Source organism: Cetorhinus maximus, chromosome 21, assembly GCF_964194155.1.
Source record: "Cetorhinus maximus chromosome 21, sCetMax3.hap1.1, whole genome shotgun sequence".
NCBI classification, from domain to species: domain Eukaryota; kingdom Metazoa; phylum Chordata; class Chondrichthyes; order Lamniformes; family Cetorhinidae; genus Cetorhinus; species Cetorhinus maximus.
Window position 1 is genome coordinate 21268056 of NC_135899.1, and position 21179 is coordinate 21289234.

Here is a 21179-nt window from a genome sequence, read left to right on the forward strand (position 1 = left end):
TGGAATAGGTGGATGGTTGACAGGGGGAAAAAACCTTCACAAAGAGTGGAAATATGCACAATGCTCTGCTTGATGTTTTGTATGCTTTTATTATCAAATCGGAGGATGCTATTAGTACACAAAGTGTCACCAGATCGTTCAAAAAATGCAGATTATACGATTCAATGGACGGAGAGGAAAGGGGAAGATGATTTCTCATGGAATGATGATTCTGAAGGTGAAGGCCCATATCTGATTAAAAATGAGATCCTTATGGTGATGCAGCAGCCAGTGACTCGGAATGAATTCAATTAACTTTGCATCAGATGCCGAAGACAATGAATTTGACAATTTAAAAACACTGATTGTGGTTAAAGGTATCTTTGTACAATGAATTGATTCAGTAAACTGTGCCACTTCGATTTATTATGAGTTACCAGTATTATGTTTTTTTTCACATTTCAAAATGCTGATCACCTGCACTGGCAATTCACATTTTGTACTTGGCGTATCAGTCAAGCCCTGTTTGTGGAAGGATATTTTGAGATTTCAAAGGTTGACTTAGACACTGCGATCTATGGTAAGTGTGGTTTTTTTGCAAACTGACTAAATTTCCAATGTATGTTACCAGCCATATCTCTAAATTCAATTGGGGATTATTCACTGACACTGAGACTCAAGCTGTCCCAGTGCTGACGTTACTAACTGCTTTGCACAGAAGACCACAACTACAAAATACGTGAGCTGAGCAGTTAAGCATAATCTGTAAGTGCAGGACCTTGTGTTCCTTTGCTGCTTATCTGCTTCACTGTTGCACAGTTCCACTTCCACCCCTGTGGGACGAAACTACTTAGTTCCAACAATCTTAGTTAGATGTTAGTTCTGGTTCAGCTGATACCCCTCTTGCCTCTCAGTCAAAAGGTCTTGGGTTCAGATCCCAGTCCAGAGAATCTAGGTTATCAGAGACATTAAACTGGGGCTCTGTTTGGCCCCTCAAGTTGATTAAAGAATCACGTTACACTATTTCAAAGAAATTTCTCCCTGATCAATCCCTCAACCATCATTGCTAAAACAGATTATTGAGCCACTATCTTGTTGCTGTTGGTAGGACTTTGTGCCAATTGGCTGCAGCATTTCCCATATTAAGACAGTGACTATGCTTCAAAAATACTTTATTGGCTGTAAAACACTGTTGGATATACTGAGGTCATGAAAGGTGCTAAATACATGCAAGTTATTTGTTATTTTCCTTTAGCCTCCCCTGTAAGTGCAGTGTCTAACATTTCAGTAACTGCTACTGTCTGGTGTTCAGCCAAGTGTACCAGACAGTGAACACAGCAGCTTATTTATTACTGCTGGCCCAGACAAACTTGTCCTCATTCAATGTTCACACTCTCAATTTCCAAAAGGGTGTGGGGAGAAGTCAGGAGTAGTAGTCTAAATTCTGTTCATGGGTGTCTAATTCAGCGGCAATATGAGGCAAGAAGACAGAATTAAGCCATATTTAATGACATAGCTCGTTGAGGAGGCCTTGTGCTGCATTTACTATCCCTGCAGAACTCAGCACAAACCTATTTGTTTTTGTTTCTGCCATTTAACAGTTGGTAGCATCTAGTTCATCACGGTTTGAACTGGCTAGGACTGGAATTGGTGTATATGCAAAACACAAAAACTGGTTTTGTAATGGAAATCATATCACTCTACGTGCTGGTAGTAGGAGGGTTGCAGTTTACCCCGTGAGCCTTGCAAAAGGTAAAGGAGAAGTAAGACTCCAATGAAATATTAAACAATGTATTGGCCCAGACATCTGCTTTTCTGATTCAATTCCTGCTAAAGAGTTCTTTTTCTTTACTTTCTGTGCAAGGAAAATTGTTAATCATTTTTTATTGATGATTCATTCCCATCCTACTCAGAATGAATGCAATTAACTTTGCTAAGTAAACAGAAGCAGCTGCTGTATAGTCGACATCTCTGCAACTATTTACACACTACCAAATGTGTGCAAAGCCTGAAAGTCAAGGGGGAAGACAGGTTTTCAAATGACAACATTGTCCTTGAACCAACATGATCAAAATCTGTTTAGCTCGTCATCTCGTCTGTTATTTATTGGACCTTGTTGTCCTTGAATTAGCTGTTGCGTTTTCCTACAAAATCAGTGTCAAGTAATTAATTTAACGTGAAACACTCTGAAGACATCATAAGATCCTGTGCTAATGAAAATCTGTGTATTTTTCATTATTGAGCATTCATACTTTATCCATTTTACCAACTTTGTTTCTGAACGTCAATTTTTATTCAGACACCAGAGTCTGCTATGCTTTTCCACAGCAATGCAGCTGTTCATGTTTACTTGATCTGGAGGAGAGAGCAGATTGCGATTAACAGGTGTTAGAGAGCCCATGTTAAACAATAACCTCTCTTAATTCCATGTGGGTTTAAAGGCCCAACTGCCTTTTTCTATTTGACTCATTGTGACTGTCATTGATTGCGAAGCTGTTTACTACTTCTCCCCTCACCCCCACCCCCACTTGCATTTCCAATTAAAACTCTGGCTAAAGGCTGATGATAAGGTAGGCAAACATGACATTACCTCCGCATCAGCCAGGTGTAGACCAGCTAAATGCAGGCCATAAAAAAGTATATTAAAAACACTGGGTTTGTTTCTATAGGAATAGAATTGTAAAACAGAGACTTTATGCTAAACTTGTGAACCTTGATTAGTCCACAGTTGGAGGACAATGATCAATTACACTCTCCATATTCCACAAAGAATAGAGAGATACTGAAGAAGGGGTAAAAAAAGAAGTACTGGAATACTCTGCCATGGACATGTTCTCTGCTGTAGATACTATGTAGGACTATGTGGACTGGAATTGTATTAAATCTGAAGGCTGGGATTAGCAAATTTCAGTGTTTTACATCCCACTTATAATCACTTAAGAGGTCTTTAGTGAAGACTTAACACTTTCTCACCAATAGAAAAGGAAGATCAGGAGTAAGTCACCCCTGGACCATTAGCAGTAGAATATTATACACAAAGTGAAGAAACAATTTACATTCTGAACCGCACTCTTTGCACCAACCATGTACAATTTACCACTCAAATCCATCTAATCCTGCAAAAAGAAATTCCCCCCTCTGCACCCAGTAATGAATCAAACTAAACCTTCTATTATTTAGGATTGACCCCACACCTCCTGGGTTCAACATTTTCTTGGTTCCTCCAGTTTAGGAATTAGGATATTCCAGCTATCTGGAAAAACCCTGTTCCCTCCAGCCCTCAGTCCGATTCACCAGGTTTGAGTTCCAGGTGTTACTGAACTGTCACTCTTTGGTCTTTCTTTGGTGTGTTCTATGTAATTTTGGACTTGTCTGAGTCAGTTCGGGCTATCACTGCCTGCTCACATCTCTCCTTTCTGTTTGCTTCTCCACAAATCTAACTGTTTCCACTCCTCCCTCGAAGGTTCTTGCTGGGTACGGGTCCCCAAAGTAACCCAGTCATCTAGGCCAACTGCTTATTCTTACTGTGTGTTCACCGACAGTAATTAGTCACAGACTTTTTGACCTTGGAGGGCATTGCAACTGAAAACAACCCTGCCTTCACCTGATTCCCACTTGTGCTTCCAGCAGAGGCCACTGGATTGTCATTAGGAGCAGGAACTAAGGTTGATTTTGACCTCCCCTGCCCCAGCAGCCCAACTCTGTGGCCTCTACTACCAACCATCTAACTCACATTGAAGATTGAACCCAGGGCCTTTCCTGAATTGCTCATACTACACTTATCAACTCAGTGAACATCAGAACAACTAAACATGAATAATTTAATACTGCCCTTTCTCAAGCTTTTCTACTATCAAAGTAAAATCTAATACTTGATACTGACATTATCTAGGATTGAGGGGAGGAGAGATACTGACAGGGACTAGAAACAAGGGTGAGATTAGTTTTGTTGAAGAGAGTCCTTCACCCGGTTCGGGCTGATGCTGCCACAATACAAACCCTACCAACTTATAGCTGTGTTTTGAATTATTCAGTGTCCTGGCCTTATTCATCCTCCTGGAAACTTTCTGCAGCTGTTGCTGACCCTCTCTAATGTGGTAGTTTGTGTATTTCCTCTGATTCACAAATTGCTATCAGGCTAAATAATTTTGGCGATTTATAGGAATGGATTCATTTCACCCAAGCCCTTCCTGTAAATGCTCAATGTTACAAACCAAATTAGAATCTGGTGATACGACTGCATCTAAAAGAAATTTGTTTTAATGCAAATCCAGACGGGAAAAACAAATGAGTTGTTCAGGGCTCAGAGCCACAGTAGAGATAATCAAAAAAAATGAAGCTTATTTAATTTTATCCTCCCAGAACACCAATTCTCCACCCTTCCAATTAAAGGACCATAGTTTTGTGAACTCTGCTCTCCAGTTAAAATCACTGGAAATACGTCCAGTGTTTTGGTGATCAATTCATGGCTTCACAAAGAAAATTGCTTTCATTTTTGAGATGAGATTTCTTCTTTTAACTGACCCTATGCCCCAATCACTGGGTAGAATCTACGCATTCTACAACCACCCAACTTCCTTCTGCAACCTCTGGTGTTTGACAGGAAACTTACTTGAGACAGGAAACATGCACAAAAGACAGGAAACTTACACGAGACCTCGCTCAACTCCCTGACTCCTGGAATTAGCTATATCCCTCTCACAGGAGGTAAAAGAAAAAGGCAGCAGAGTACATTTCAAACTTTCGACCCAGGCATAAAACTAGTGTTGTGGATCAACAATGGGTTGGGGGTAAATTTGACTCTGTGCAATAGTGTAGCACAGGTGATGGGGAATCAGCAGCAAGTTTTACATTTCTCCCAATATTTATTTTTGTTAACTTTCCACAAAACTGGTTTTACACCCGAGCTGCTGGGTCTATCCCAACGTTCAGAGCAGCAGAGAAATTCCTCATTTGGCCCATACTTGCAAACCTTACAGCCAGGCATTCAGGATTGTAAAGGTGTGGAAAGAAAAGGACATTTAAAAGAAAATGAAAAATTTGTGTGAGGCATGGGTTAAGAGCGGAGGAGTGGAATGAAGTTAGTAATGCTTTTAAAGAGTTCACATGGGCATGATGGACTGAATGGCTTCCTTCTGTGATGTAAGACTTTGAGTAAAGTGAGGCATTAAAAGACGAGAGTGTTACAACGCACTGTTTTCACTTGGAGGTGAGGAGAGAGCAGCAGAGATGGATTGAGAATGGAAAAATCAAAAGAATTTAGCGCTAGATTAACATTTTTGTCCGTTTCCTAGTCAAAGCCAGTCAGATTGAGAGGCTGGCTATTGGGCAATGGGCAAGCAGGCCGGCAGCAGCAAGGGAGTGGAGATTTGCAAAGGGGGAAGGAATCTGAGGGCAGTGGGGTAGGAAGAGGGTGATTTGGAAATAGAAGACTGAGAGGGTAGGGGTTGGAGATCAGAGGCCATGGAGAGCAAGATGGTGGTGGTGCAGGGGGGTGGTTGGGGGGGTGCACAGCAGAATTGGAGATGGGGGCTTTATGTCGGAGATCGTTGGCAGTGGATGAGTGAGAGGGCGCCTTTGGGACCAGAAACCAGTGGAAGGAGGATGTTGGTGGTGGGGGGGGGGGGGGGGGGCGGGATGCGCCACCAGAGATGGAGGAAGGGTTGAGATTTGAGGCCTCAGGCATGAGATAAGAGGCCTCAGGGAGGGGCCAGAGCCTTTGTTGGGTGGGTCGGGGAGATTGGAATGGTCAAGGGAGTGTCTGATCTCGAGGGCTCGGTGGGGCATGTATTCTGGGTTTAGCGGTTAAGTGAAGAGGTACTTGCCTCTTGGTTCTAGCTGTCTTCACATTCTTTCAGCTGCCAAGACCTGGATAATCTGAATGGTCAGGGTTAAATTTAAAATTGTGCATCAATATAAGGCTGCCAACTTATTTATATTTAAATTGCCATCCACCTCCTGGGTGCAGGTTCATCACTCCACTCTTACCCCGTCCCCATTACTCAAAACTAGAAGTGTGTGCGTGTCATGATTCAGATTTTTAACACTTTAAGCTTCCATTCAGCCCAAACCTGATTTCTGAGGTTCAAATGCCTTCCTTTGATTCTACATATAAAAATGAATGTACTTAGGCCATTTGTTCATTATGGCCATGTGCTGTAGTAACACTCTCATCTCAGATGAAGGTGGTGGTTTTAAACCCCACTCCAGGGTGTTGACCACAAAATTTAGGCTGACATTAGATGCACTGCAGGAATTCACCAAGGTTCCTTCGACAGCACCTTCCAAACCCACTACCATCTAGAAGGACAAGGGCAGCAGATAGGTAGGAGCACCACCACGTGGAAGTTCCCCTCCAAGTCACTCGCCATCCTGACTTGGAAATATATCGCCGTTCCTTCACTGTGGCTGGGTCAAAATCCTGGAACTCCCTCCCTAACAGCACTGTGTGTGTACCTACACCACATGGACTGCAACAGTTCAAGAAGGCAGCTCACCACCACCTTCTTAAGGACAACTAGGGATGGGTAATAAATGCTGGCCCAGCCAGCGAAACCCACATCCTGTGAACGAATAATAAAAAAAAACTGCAGTTCAGTACTGGGGGAGTGTTGCACTATGGTCTTTCTGATGGGACGATGGTTAAAGGCCCTGTCTGTTCTCTCCAGTAACTGTAAAATATGTCCTTTGCATTATTTTGAAGAAGAGTAGTGGAGTTTTCCCCAGTGTCATGATTAAGTTATCCTTCAACCAACATCATTGAAACAGGTTATTTGGTCATCATCTCATTGTTGTTTGTTTGTGGGAGCTTACTATATGAAAACTGGCTGCTGCATTTCCTACAACAGTGAATACACCTTACAAAGTACTTCATTGGCTATAAAGTGCTTTCAGAGATTGTGAAAGGCACAATATAAATGCAAATTTTTATTTCTGTTTATGTTTTGCTGTGAGTCGATGATTTGGATATACTGAAGATTTCTCTAACTTTAAGAGCCCTGATTTCTGACTGATGCTATATCAGCATTTGTGTAACTCTGAGATGTGTTTCCGAATTGGGGTGGGGTATAAACTTAACAGGAGTGTAAAAAGATCCCAAGTTTCTTCTTCTTGCAATAATCCTGCAGAGGGGGAATATCTGTGGGATCAGGCACATGCTCCCTGCAAAAAGGGACTTTACAAAAGGCATTGCACCAAGTTACTGGAGAGTATGTTCGGCATCAGTTTAGGAACCACAGCAAAGGAAGGCATGCAGTAAAGCGGCAGGTGCAAACAAACCAGAACTAAAGACATTCATGGCTTTTCCTTCTGTTTCTGTTCTAGGTCTGGGACAGGCTGATGGGAATCTGCAGGTGAATGGAATTCTGGGACAGTCAGTTACTTTACCGGTAAATTTACCATGGACAGACCCTTCGATAATTACCTGGGACTTCAGAAACTCATCCACTGCAAAAAAGGTTCAAGTATGTACAAAAACTCGAAACAGCCCAGCAGAATGTAACAATGACCTTGGGCAGAGGGTCAGGTTAAACCTTACTGACTACAGCCTGGAAATACAGACCCTAATAAAAAGTGACCAAGGTTGGTATGAAACTAATGCAAGATCAGGACAGGGCGTTCACGTGGAAGTGATGGAACTGCGAGTTTACGGTAATCTCATTTTAATTAAAGAATGCCTTCTGTGACCTAACCATCCTTATATGCTTAAAGGTGATTGGAAAGATATTCTTGGACTTGTGCCCAAGTGCCCTGGATCACGTGGATGGAATGAATACTGGAAAATCAGATGGGTTGGCATGCATGCCTGCAAAGGAACCTGTGCTGTTTTTAAGTTTATGTTAATGTAGGAAAATTAGACTGGTTCCTCTAAGCAAGTGACCTCTAACCCACCCAGTTTTTTGTTGTGTTTGTGTCAGACCCAGGAAAATATTCCCTGAAATTCTGACTTTTGATGTATATACATAATGCAAGCAGCTGGAATATCATTTCAAAGCAAATTTTGCCATAAATATCATGGAAGGATGTCATTCTGTTTCAGAAATACTTTCTGCGCTTATCAAGGGCAAAAGTAAACCTGAGAGCAAGGAGACTTAGACCATCGTCCTGCCATCACTCGTGCATCAGAAAGAATGAATTTCCTGAAGACATGCTTTATTGTCACAAGTATGCCAGGGTTAGACTTCCAACTGGCCTGATGTCGACTCCATCCCAAATCTTGAGAATGGGCTCATTGGCATAACAAGGTTAGACACCATGCCATTTACTGTGCAGTGAGGGCATTGGAGCTGTGAAAGAGCAGAAATATCAGAGCAGTGTCCAGCTGTTCCTCTGAGAACACTGCAGATGGAGATCATATTTTTTTAAAAAGGTGCTGCTGGAAATGCTCAATTGATCCACATTTCCCAGTTAGGTGCCCACCCACATGAAAGAATATTATACTTTTGCCGAGGCAGGGGCGGAACTAGCATGTTTTCTGCTGACAGAATATCATCCAATCAATCTTGCCTCTTTAAAATGTGTCATAATGGAAGTGAGTGCCTGATTCTTGCATTGAATTTCAAGTGTTTCAGAACTGGCACGCTCATTTCCTCAATCCTACACTTCACATACACAACTTAAGACTTCCTTCTGCCCTTTTGGATGTGCTTTTCAAATGTAATATTTAAAACAACTTCTTAAAAACTATGTGGCAAAAAGTCCCAAATCACAACAATCCCTCAATAAAATTCACCCTAAAAGGTAGATTCTTCTTCAGTTATCTGCTCAAAGGCAGCTCCAACCCACAATGCCACAAACCGCACAATGGGTAAGGGAGGGACTGAAACCCAAGCTGTTTGGCATCAATCTGATCCACACTGGCCATCCAGCCAACTGAACCAAACAGCACCCCACCCAAGGATCCTGGCTTACATTTTTATATGCATGCTCTAGCCTGAGCTCTGGATAGTGGTAGTAGAGGTTCCAATTTCTTTCCATCACATGGGTGACCAGGAATCTCTCCTGGTCTTACAGCTTTCCATTAGCATATGTTCAAAGGATTTACAAGTTGATGCTCAACCTTGTCTGGTCACATTATGAACACACCTTCCTTGGCCATCAACCCTGGGGTTGGACATGAACCCTGGGCTTCTGACTCAGAGGCAGGGCTCTACCACTGTGCCACAAGACCTCCTCATATGTTATTTTTTTAAAAAAGAAACTTATCCATTGAGAAGTGGCAGAAAGAACAGAACAGGCTAGAAAACGTAAATAACATTAATAACCTGCACCCAGCATCAGAGACATTCAGTACAATGCGGGAAAACTCTCCCGCAATACCCTTGCTCGCAAGAAATCTCATTCACCCATCAACCCACCATGCTTGCTGCCCTACACTGGTTCCCAGTTGAGCACTGCCTTGATTTTCAAAATTACATCCTGTGTTCAAATCCTTCCATGGCCTCACCCTTCTCTATCTCTGTAATCTGTTCCAACCCAAAAACCTTCTATCTGCACTTGTTAGTTCAGTTGGATAGATGGCTAGAGTGTGGTGTAGAGTGACACTAACAGCATAGGTTCAAATCCCTGTACTGGTTGTCATAGTTCATGGAGGCTTGCCTTGCCCCATGCTTGATGTGGAGAGGTGCCCCTCAATCTATATGACCAATTGTATATCACTAATCAAGATGTATGCCTATTGCCCTTTGTGGGCTGCAGCTAATTACAACTCACTCTCTTGTACATGCCTAATTTTATTTGCTTCACCCTTGAAGAACATTCCTTCAGCTGTCTACCCCCTAAGCTTTGAAATTCTCTCCCGAAACCATTCCACCTTTTCCTTCCTTCAAGATGCTCCTTAAAATGTTTTTTTTTGTTCATTTGAGGGATGTGATCATTGCTGGCAAGGCCAGCATTTATTGCCTAAACCTAATTTCCCTTCAATATTTCTTTGATAATGCTCCTGTGAAGTGCCATGAGATGTTTTATTATGTTCAAGGCACAATATACATGCAAGTTGTCATTGCTTTGGACAAGAAACAGTGTAAACCTCCACAGATTAGATGGACATCAAGAGGGAATGGTGTAGTACAGAACAATGTTATTTTTAATTCATTCTTAGTGTGGCCATTGCCATTGTCATTAAGGCCAAATATTTATTGACTATCCATAGTTGTCCTTGAGAAGGTGGTGGTTGATGGTCTTTGTGACCTCCTGCAGTCCCTGTAGTGAAGGTATTCCCATAGTGCTGTTAGGTTGGAGTTCCAAGATTTTGAATCTACGATGTACAAGATCTCTTGAGGCAATTGGGTTGCCACTGCTATCTGTGAGTTCCTTCATTTGTCCAAAGTAGTAGCTTCCTGCTTCTGATCACAAGGCTCCTTACTGAGGGATTCAGGAGCATTAGCTTCTGTTGCTTTCTCTGTGGGGAATTAAATAAAAGATGGTCAATTGATCTTCTCCTGTATTGTTATTGAAAGGCAAAGAAACTTAGGCCAGTTTAGGAAAGAAGCTCTTGGAAATCCTTCACTGATCCACCAAACTGATGAAACAAGTTCCATTATACCATGTCTGGGAAACACATTCCCTGATATCCATCTACCTTCTATATCTTGTATCATCAATTTTACTTGTGCTTTTCTTTAAACAGAACGTTTATCAAATCCAACAATACAGATAAACAATGTCTCCTCTAATGGGATCTGTAATGTTAGCCTGAGCTGTGTCGTGGAAAACAACAGTGATCTGAACTACACCTGGTGGAGAGGAGCAGAGATGATCACATCTGGTGAACCACACAGTATGCCCGACAATTTGTGGAATCTGGAAGTGTCCTTAAATCTACATGATAACAACACAATTTACAAATGCACAGTGAAAAACCCTGTTAGTGAGGAGGCGCAGAGCATTGATCTCGCAATGGAATGTGACATGGAAGGTTTGTGCTATATCTTTTTAATGCTGCAGTTTTCAGAAGTAGTGAAAGATATTTTTTCCCAGTTTTCTTCCCTTCTATTCTGATAGCACTGAATCTTGCTGGGGACAGTTTCATGGGTACTGGATGGACTGTTGCTTGCAAAGAGGCATTTAGAGTCTAAGTGTGAATCTTACTTTGCTTTTTCCATTTCGCTCCAGGAAGTGGATTTACTCAAAATGATAGCATTATTAAATTCAATAGCAGTTCTATGTAAGACTGCACTACTGCCGCCCCCATCAGTTACTCAAGTTGCTGGTAAGCATCGGGACCATAAAGAAATCCTGATGAGCACACAAGCGCTGTAATTGCCAGGGAAGTTTAAACTTTTGATGAGTTGATTTGCGTTGCCCGGAACACCAGGATAATGTCTCTTGCACTGATTTCTTGGGCTGGTTATGCGCTGCTTACCCTAGAAATTATACACTATTTAATATCTTGTATAACTCATTGATTAACAGTGCAATTCAATCCACCCCTAATCCCAACCCCCAACCTGACTACCCACACCCCTGACCCAACAAACCCCCTCCCCCACCAACCTGACACAAGTACTCAGCCCTTATCCAACCCCAACTACCCACTCCCATCTCATGACCCACACACCCACTAAAGTACTTGAGACTTATCTGAATATGCAGATAATGTTGTAAAACAGAGGATTCTCCTTGGCGCTGCTCCTCTTCATCACTTTTATCCTAGATTGCTGTGCCAAAGCTTTTTTCCAGCCAGGATCGGGAGTCCTGGCTGAAAGTGTCCACAAAGGTAAGCAGGGAATGATCTCCGCAGGCAGTGGCAATATGCACAGCATCGCCGCTGATTGAAAGATCTGACCCATGCAATTTCCTTGATACCTCCAATAAATGTATAATTGAGTTTCACAGACAAGCAAGATGCCAGGGTGATGGGAAGAGCACTATAAACGGCTTGTATCAGTAGACAAGTGAAGAATATTCCATCAAACTCCTGACTTGTGCCTTGTAGATGGTGAACAGGCTTTGGGGAGTCAAGGGGTGAGTTAATTGCTGCGGAATTCCCAGCCTCTGACCTGCTCTTGTAGTCACAGGTCCAGTTAAGTTTCTGGTCAATGGTAACATCTCAGGATGTTGATGGAGGATTCAGCAATGGTAATGGCATTGAATCTCAAGGGGAGATGGTTAGATTCCTGCTTGTTGGAGATGGTTATTGCCTGGCACCTGTGTGGTGCGAATGTTACTTGCCATTTATCGGCTCAAGCCTTCGCCTTCAGAAGATTAAAATTATTCTTCAGTCAAACTCAATAAGCTGGCAATGGAAACTTGTCAGAATAGGCCATAAGATGGCTGCCTTGCCAAACCAATTACCACCTCTCTGCCCTTATCTAACTCCCTATACTCCCTGCTTTAAAATTAATGCCTTTAACTTTGCCTGAGTCAGAACTACAAGAATTGAATTATCAATAACTGTAACTGGTCCATTATCATTTACATCTGCTTAAGCCTTCAGCTTTGGCATTTCATTTTTTCCCGAATTTGGGCTAAACCACCATATGAGATTAGTTGCAAGCAAGCTTTTCTGAGTTATTTGAGTCAGAAGAAAGAGATTCGGGGTCAGAACACTATGGCTTTAATTGGAAAAATCACAAGTCAAAAACAAGCAGAGAACGAGAGAATCATTGAGTAGGAATCTATGCGCTGTGTGCCATTGACCACTGCACTTACTGATGACCAGGCTGTCCTTTTATCTTACCATTTTTGTCTTGAGGAGGCTTGCATTTAGGATTAATCTTGGATTTTGGAATTAAGGTAAAGGGTCATTCATTATCAGGCAACATGAGAAAAAACCTTTTCACACAGTGAGTGGTTAGGGTCTGGAATGCATTGCCTTGAGGATCTGCTGGAAGTAGATTCAATCATGGCTTTCCAAAGGGTATTGGATAATTATCTGAAGAGGAAAATGTTTCCACGGTCATGAGGAAAAGGGAGGGAAGTGGGACTGGCTTGAGTTGCTCTTAGAAAATCGGCATGGGCATAGGTCAATTGGCCTCCTTCTGTGGCTGTAACCATTCTATGATAGATTGAACACTAAAATCAGAGGACAACTTGTGTTTATTGTGTTTAAATTTTCAAAACTAGGCCTGGACCATGATGCTTCCTTCAGCCATTTTTATTCCCAAAGATTAGTTCTCAGGCCAGCCCATGAACATGGAATTCTGGGGTCTTTTATTAGTTCTCTTCACAAATTTGCATTTCCTCCACAATTTCTATTTTAATTTTTTTAAGGTATACTTATTTAACATTCCTATGTGTTAACACATGAATAGAGTCACAGTGAAAATGTTGTCGTCTTTTCAGGTAACAAGGCACGAGGCAACCAACAACTCCACATCGGTCTAATAATTGCTGGGATTACTATATTTATTTTCATCCTGATTACCATATTCTTTGTGTTGAGGAAGAAACATCCCAAGCCCAATGAAGGCAGGTACTCTTGATTGTTCATCTTTTTGGGTCACAGTTTAATTCCAGTGGTTAATAGCTGCTAAGCAGGGCACATAAGGTGGAATTTAATGTCCTCCCCACACCCCCAAGGCAAGTTTGGAGGCGGGGAAGGGGATTGGATTGGGCAGGAGGGTGCCGGGTGGGGAACATGCTGCCTTTCCCCCTCTACCCCAATTAAGTCTGGGGCGGCAGCTTGTGGAAGGCCGTTCCACCCTACTGCCAACTGAGACCCTTAGGTAGGCAATTAATGCACACTTAAGGGTTTCAATCCGCCACTACTGGTATTCACCCAGTGGTGGGCGGGTCACTCATCATACTACAAGCCCAAAAAGCAAATCTTACTTGCAGGCTCTCGGGGATTGGGGTTGTCCCTTGTTGTCCGGCTGTCACTGCCTGATTGAGGGTCCTGCCATTGGAAGGAGACAGCACTGAAAGCCACCCTGCCTGCCCTTGCTGCTGAACCTCCTCCCCTGTGAGCCCCTGCCTTTAGTCATCTGGGTCCTTCAGCGGCCCTGGGTCTCTCTGGTGGGTGCATTACTGACAGCTGCCATCCCACCAGCAGGCATAGCCTACAATGCTCAGCGGCCGGCCTCTGACTGGCCGGCAGCTCTCTGTGAGTGGGACTTCCATCCCCAGGGACCTAGATCCCAGGATCCCGCTGTCCATTTAAGTGTCTGATTGGAACTTAATATGGCGAGGATGCATTAAATACCACCCACAGTTTTCCTCACACAAGATCACAGCATTCATTCATAGCTGGATCACTGGTTTTAATTACCATCTAGTCCTTCTGACTGTTGGTAAGAGCTGCTGGAGTGAGACCACATAATCTCCTGAGCAGAATTTCAATATGAATCCTAGAAGTGAATGGACTGTGTCTTAGCACACTTTGGTACTTGATCCATAATGATTGTGTTTGAAATCAAGTTCCAGAAGTGAAAGGACAGTTATTAATGCACTATGAGACTTTATCCCATACCATCCAGATTTGAGATGAAAGGACAAAGTCCAATGCTCATGACACCTAGTTCCTTGGCAGATGCTATGCCATTGCATCAAGCAAGTGGCTGCTGGTTTGAGAAGAAGTTTTATTCGATGATTTTAAAAAGGTTTAATGGGTGCTGTTCAACCTGTGTACTGATTGTATCAAATTAATTTATTTTAAAGCTCTTAAATTGAAACTAGTCACCTAACAGCAGAAGAATGCAACTCATTGTGGTACTGACATAACAACTGATAGAGGTCATAACTGATTTGACCAATGTACTATAGTATATGGACTTCTTATCAACTGCAAAAGATTAGAAATATACTGGGTAGGATTTCTGTTCTGGGGTTGGGACACCGATGTCAGGGCCATTTCCAAGTTCTGATTCTGCATGGCATTGTGACACATATGCTGCGATTTCTGAATGAAAGGCCATTTAATGGCCAGAGGATGCACTCATCATCCAACTAAGGATGGTGGACAGCTCCCAGTCCTGGAGGGCCAACCTGGTAAACCCGCAGGTAAAAAAGGGAGAGGGCACCTCAAGATGGTCTAAATTCCATCCAGAAGCCTACCCCTGCTCCCCATCCACCTCTCCCACCTTGTTCTGCCATCGGGATGTCACCTCTTTTCACTAGCTGTGTTTTGGCCACCATGGGGAGCCTGCCTGTTGACTACAAAATTCCAATTGGTGTGAGAGAACCTTAGTAAACTCCTTAGTTGCTTCAATTGACTACCCACCACTTGGAGTGAGGGGGATGGGGGTGTTGTCTTTGCACCTCCTACCTGGCCTCCTTGAAAATGGCCCAGAGGCAACTCTCCCATGATGATTTTTCTACTCAGCAGCCTCCAGTCCCACCTTCATGGCCATTTGAAAATCTGGCTCATTATCTGTGAGCCACTAACTCTAACTATCTATAAAATATCAACCAACAACTTAGACATTTCTTGGATCCTGTGGAATGAGACCCTTCTCCCACCTTCATGTATAAACAATCAGTAGCCATAATATAAGCACCTTAGCAGATTCTGTTTACTGTAGGTATGCAGATTGTACTAACTGACAGTGAATTAATGGCACACTGGCACCCAAAATGAGATCTTGAAGGAGGATGAGAGGACAGGAGTGGGGGTGGGGGGAAAGGTTGCATCGAGTTTTTAATGTGTTCCTACAAAAAAATTGGAAAGGAACCAAGATGTCAAACACCACTTGGGGTGGAATTTTTCACTTAGTGTGCAGGCGCACGCCCGACATGCCCGAGCGTGAAATAGCACATGATGATGATGTCAGGCGAGCATCCTGGCATCGTTGTGCACTTGCGTGATATTTCGGTTGGCGAGCATGTGTGAGAGTCAGCAGCGCACCCGCCGACAATTAAGAGGCCTATTAAGACCATTAACATATTAATCAACCATAATTTTCGCTGCCCGTCCATTGTTATGGTTGGCGGGTGGGTGAATTGGCCAGGCGGCCTTTGCCTTTTTGAGGAAACCACATCCAAGGATGGGATGAGGTTTCCGATATTAATTTTTAAAAAAAATTAAAATGTTTGCACAGAATTTTCATCTGGTATATGTTCTGGTGACTGAATCTGATACATGGGCATTTTCCCCCAGTTTTACAATCTTTATTTGTGGCATTTAAATTCTTCAGCTCCCTGACCCTCTCTGCCTTCAGGGAGTTTTCTGTGAGTGCTCCCCTGTGCCTGTGCTGACTTCATCGTTCGCCCAGCTCCCGCCCCAACCCCGGCAGCGCTGAGCCTTTCAGCGCACTGTTCATGCTGGCTGGCTGCTAATTGGCCAGCCAGCGTGAAATCACAGTTGGGGTCCGATCGCGGTCGGGGATCCATTCCTTGGCTGCTCGGGCCTGCCGATCGCGGGCACCCACCGAACTAAAAATCATGCCCTAGAAGATTGATGCAGTATTGCTATACGCCAGTGTATTTGATAAGTACTGTATCGCAGCAGAATTACAGTCTGCTGGACAACCAAAGGCTGCATTACTGGGCAAGATCTGCAGCCACCTTTATCGCACCACTGGACACTAGAAAAGAAAAACTTGCTTGATAGGTGAACCCTCTCTTACTTCTAGATCTGATTTCTCTTTTTTTTCCTACTTGAACCATATTATTGCAGTCCATACTTTCCTGTTCTTGAAATCTCCAAATATTCTCTCAGCCTCCTTTTCCTATGCTCCTCCAGTATAATGATTGATGTGGAAGAGCAGAAGATTCGGGAGAGGAAACTTATGTGCACAAGACATTAAAATCAGCACCTCAAAGTAAATTAGGATGCATGAAAAACTAATGGAATACCAGGCTTTTGTGGCAAGAGGCACAGAATTAAAAGTTGAGATGTAATGGCGAATATATATAAAGCATCAGTAAGACCAGTTAAGAGTGCTGTGCAGAATTTTAGTTCTACAGTCACTAAAGATGAAGAGGCAATAGAGTGAATACAATGCAGATTAACCATGGTGCTGTGTGGAGTGAGGAAATACCAAAACAAAAGACTTAAGGTTGAGATGTTTTTGTTAGAGCTGGAGATTTAGAGTGTTTAAAGTTATCAAGGAATGGGAGAGTTCATAGAGGCAGATATTTGCAGCACTGTGTCCAATGACTCAAGGGTCTGGAATAAGGGGATATAAGATTAAAAGTAAGATACTTGAGACAGAGAGCAAGAAAAGCACAGAGAGTCCACAGAGAGTGGTGAGACTATGAAATGTACTTCCAGAATTAGTGACTGAGTGAATGAAGCAGGGACCATGGGCTGTGATGTCCACATATTATAATTTAGTCACATAGCTCTACGTGACTGGATATTGGTAGAGATGAAAGCTATAACTTTGATGGAGATTCAGTGGAAACAACGGTCTGCTGAAGTTGATTCCAAGGAAATTTAATCCCCATGCCAGCTTTTAGGAATAGGATAGAAAGATGTTTCAGGGGAAAAAAAGGATAGATACAGGAACAGGGCAAGCGTGTGGGATTATCTGCTCATTCAGATAAACACCGATATGAATTGGTTTGACTGAATGGCGTACTTTGTCACTGGTTCATAGAATTTAACACAAATCACAAAGGTTCAGTATGTTGTCTCCAAGTCTTAAATCACTCTTTTCCAGGGCCTGAATAGCTCCTTCAGATTTCTCCTCCTCCTATAATGCCTACAACGTTGGTATCATCAAAATATTGCTTTCCGATATATCAAATCTTCTCCCCTTTCAACTTTGGTGCTGTCCTGAAATGATTTCCTTGATGCTTCATCTAGGTCTCTCAACAAAAATACTGCATTAACCCTTTCTCTACTTTAGCTTAGCACTGCACTTGTGAAGTTTGTCTGAATTGAATGCTAATCTTAGGAAATTTAGATCCAAACGTTGTGCTTTTTTTTTGGAGTAGTGGAGCTGCAACATGTGACGAGGCCAAACAATTTTTTTTTCCTTTAAAAAAAATAACTGGGTAACTAATGTCATGAGCATATCTTTTCTCCCAAATACAGCAGACACGGGTTACTACCTGGGTTGTATCAGTTCAAAAATGTAATCATTGTATCCATTCCAAATTTTGCTTTACTTTGAATAATGGAGGACTCTCAAATCTCACAAATTAGCATTATTTTTTTCAGAGATAATAGCTTAGGACTCTCTTTAATGATCACCAATATCCAGTCACATAGAATTATAGGACTAAATAAGTATAACTGGATTTTACTCCCCTGATGACAGCATATGAATGAGCCTACATGCCACTATCACTGGGTGAGACATTGAAGTGACATAACATTTGTAGGGGTTTCCAATGGGAGCACAATCAGATTCAGCTAAGATGTTGTGTGGTTGCATTGCTAGAAAACACTCAGGTCTGGTAGTACAAAAAGTAGGCTCACCTGGATCAGCTTTTGATTGCTGGTTGTCTTCAGCACAGGAAAGATGGAAGGAAATTGGAGGGAATTTATTTTTGTTTTTCAAAGAGCTTCCAAACATGGTTCCAACAGCAATTATTTTTATTCAAAGCTCCTAACACTGAAGGGACAAGTGAACCAGCACAGTACGCTGTAATCAGGAAACCGATCTGTGCCAGGGTCCAGGTTAGTACAAGCAGCAAAGCCATGTTGGGTCTATCGCTATTATTCTCTACAGCCTTCGCTATGCTAACAATTAACTTCATCTGGCTATTTTAATAGGGAAAAGCAACATTACTTAAAGCTGCAGATCACTTATTCAATTCAAATAATTCAAGCATTTAGTAATGGAAGTGCCAATATGATGTATCATGCAACAACTCCAAAGACTCTGTGGGTTTCTAATAGTAACGCAAAGCTGTTGCTTCTTAATTTGCTTCCTTTTTCACAAGCACGAACTCTGTTCCCATACCTTGAGGGTGGGGGGGAAGGGGTGTAGGTGGGGCATCTTTGAACACTCATCTCATACCTCATATTAGAAAAAAAGTATATTATCTGACCACCAACATATAACTTCAACTTTTCCTGTCCCTTTCTATTTTATCTATGTTACTGTGGTGAGTTGCCCTCTGAACTTTCATCTCTTTTTCCTCCTAAGCTCCAACGAACTGGTCTTCCTCCTTCCTTTATCCTCACGCTGTTATAATTTACACTCTTCTACTCTTAGCATTCTTTTTCAGAACCTGAATACTATGGAGCTCCCTTCATCACTTAGCCTTCATTTCCTCCTATAACCTATGTGAGAATAAAAACCAAAGATTGACATTATCTACCCAATACTTGCTGATGTACCTTGTCTTCCCTACTGCTCCTTTCAGTCACTGTGGGTTCTGGTCCTACATCTGGATTTCTTAGTGAACAATAACAAGACGGTACAAGTGGCTTAAATCGCCTATGTTTTTTTCAAACTCTTATTTTTCAGCCAGATTCTCCTCTGTCCTCACTAAGACATTCAGCAGCCCAAGCATAGGTGGATAAGCTTCTCCCAGCTTCCGTCAACGTCACTTTAAAGTTCCTCCAGGTCATACCTGAGAACTACCCACAATTAATACTCCATCCCATTTTCTTCCTTCCTGTCCTCTGAGGAAGAGTTTGCCTGTATCTCCTCGGGGAAGTTCTGCAACTCAAAGTCAGTTGGTTGAAGGTTAGAGCCAGATTTTGCCAGCTGTATGATACACTGTGCAAATTTTGACAATGGATTTCAGGTGCAACTCTTAACAAGAATAATTGTGGATCTACCATGCGTGGATTGAAGCACTCTCTAACAAACGGCAACCCTGCCGTGAATGCAGCTTTAAATATGACTGTGCTTTAAATGTTTGCAGTGTCCTAAAGACATGCTTGTGTTTAGCTGAGAATTGTTCTCTGGCACCTATACCTGCTTTGCATTAACCCCAAAGTAAATTTTGGCAGTGCATTGTACAAACACTGTGCATACAAAGCAGTATTCTTCCTCAAATTCTGATGTGCACCTGGAGCTGCAGGATCAATTAAAGATCAACTTTAGTGAGACATAAAGGGTGGAACTGGTAGCTTGAGGCCTGCAGAAATGTTAGAACTGTCAGGTAAGCTGTTGTCTGCACAACAGAGGCTGCTTGTGACAGGTGGGGCGTCTCTGGTTCATTCCACTTTCAAGGACAGTGCTAAATTCTACAGAATCTGTCTTGAACAACAGTCGTGTCACTGAGAAGGGAAAATTTATCTGACAGTCCACACCAAGCGCACAGATTATTACTGATCTAACTACTTCCTATCATGACGAGGCCCTGATTCTTTTCAGTGCTGCCTCAACTCAGAATGCCTATTGTAAATTTGGGAAGATTTTACCACCCTGCACTTCCCCCACCCATTTGGAGAGTTTTGGCTTAGAATCATCCTCAAGCAAGGGGGAGATTTAACATTCAAGATTTGTTCTTCCAAAGAGGGGTCATACTGGACTCAAAACATTAACTCTGCTTCCCTCTCCACAGATGCTGCCAGGCCTGCTGAGTTTTTCCTGCATTTTCTGTTTTTATTTCAGATCTTCAGCATCCGCAGTACTTTTCTTTTATACTCTTTATTCTTTATCATGGGGTTGTTATTGTACTAATACTGATGTTGACACCTTCCATTGCTTCCCATCATTTTGCAAGCTTCTACTATTGTCTTCTGACTCAGAGGGTTTCCACTGCATTAACACTTATTTCCCAAATTCTATTGTCACATTCTTCTGATTTTTCCTTGTCTCTCCAGGCAATATCATCTTATTACTGCACCAATATTTTGGTAGTGCACCTTGACCAAGGTCTGCATTTAACCAGGGCCAGCTCAAGAGATTTAAGTACTGTTTGCATGATCTCCTGTATTAGCCCTGTACCTTAGTTGCAGCAGCCAAGGACTGAAGGAACACTGGAACAAGAGTGAGCCATTCAGCCCTTCAAGCATGTTCTGCCATTCAGTTAAATCATGACAGATCTGTAATTTGAGCTGTTCTGCTCATGAAAAAATACTGATGTCTAAAATGTTATACTTTGCCTTTACCTATTCCTTTACCCGTGAAGTCTGATGGGTCATCACCTCAGTTCTTTCATTTTGGACCAATGAGTTCAATAAGAGTCTCTTTCTGTTACTCTTCTACTGTAGGAGCAATATTAACCTGACCCACCTGTACGGAAACTGGCTAGACCAGTTGGAATGCTGGCAGACAGTTGAAGTCGGTGCAGGGTAATAGTGAGCAGGATGCAAAACAAATGTTCCATTTGATTCCATGGGATTTCCCCTGGGGTATTAGGTTTAAATTCCCCTTGTGTCTCTATTATTCTCTTGATGTCTGTTACTC

The 21179-nt window shown here is 42.4% G+C and overlaps 2 protein-coding genes across 3 annotated transcripts in view; one reads left to right on the forward strand and one right to left on the reverse strand.

Moving 5' to 3' along the window:
- LOC144695742 (SLAM family member 9-like) overlaps positions 1–21179 on the forward strand; it is a 40482-nt gene that overhangs the window by 14019 nt on the left and 5284 nt on the right. Inside the window, exons 2-5 of one of the 2 annotated variants that reach the window (XM_078566713.1) lie at positions 7303–7629; positions 10607–10894; positions 13264–13389; positions 18414–18487. In XM_078566713.1, coding sequence (XP_078422839.1) covers positions 7303–7629; positions 10607–10894; positions 13264–13389; positions 18414–18487 — 815 coding nt within the window. Of the gene's footprint in view, positions 1–7302; positions 7630–10606; positions 10895–13263; positions 13394–18413; positions 18488–21179 lie in introns of both variants that reach the window. The other variant, XM_078566714.1, reaches the window with a different exon arrangement.
- Positions 9537–21179, reverse strand: part of LOC144695740 (RNA-binding protein 4B-like) — a 117921-nt gene continuing 106278 nt past the window's right edge. Inside the window, exon 4 of the mRNA XM_078566707.1 lies at positions 9537–10378. Coding sequence (XP_078422833.1) covers positions 10277–10378 — 102 coding nt within the window. The 3' untranslated portion in view covers positions 9537–10276. The remainder of the gene's footprint in view (positions 10379–21179) is intronic.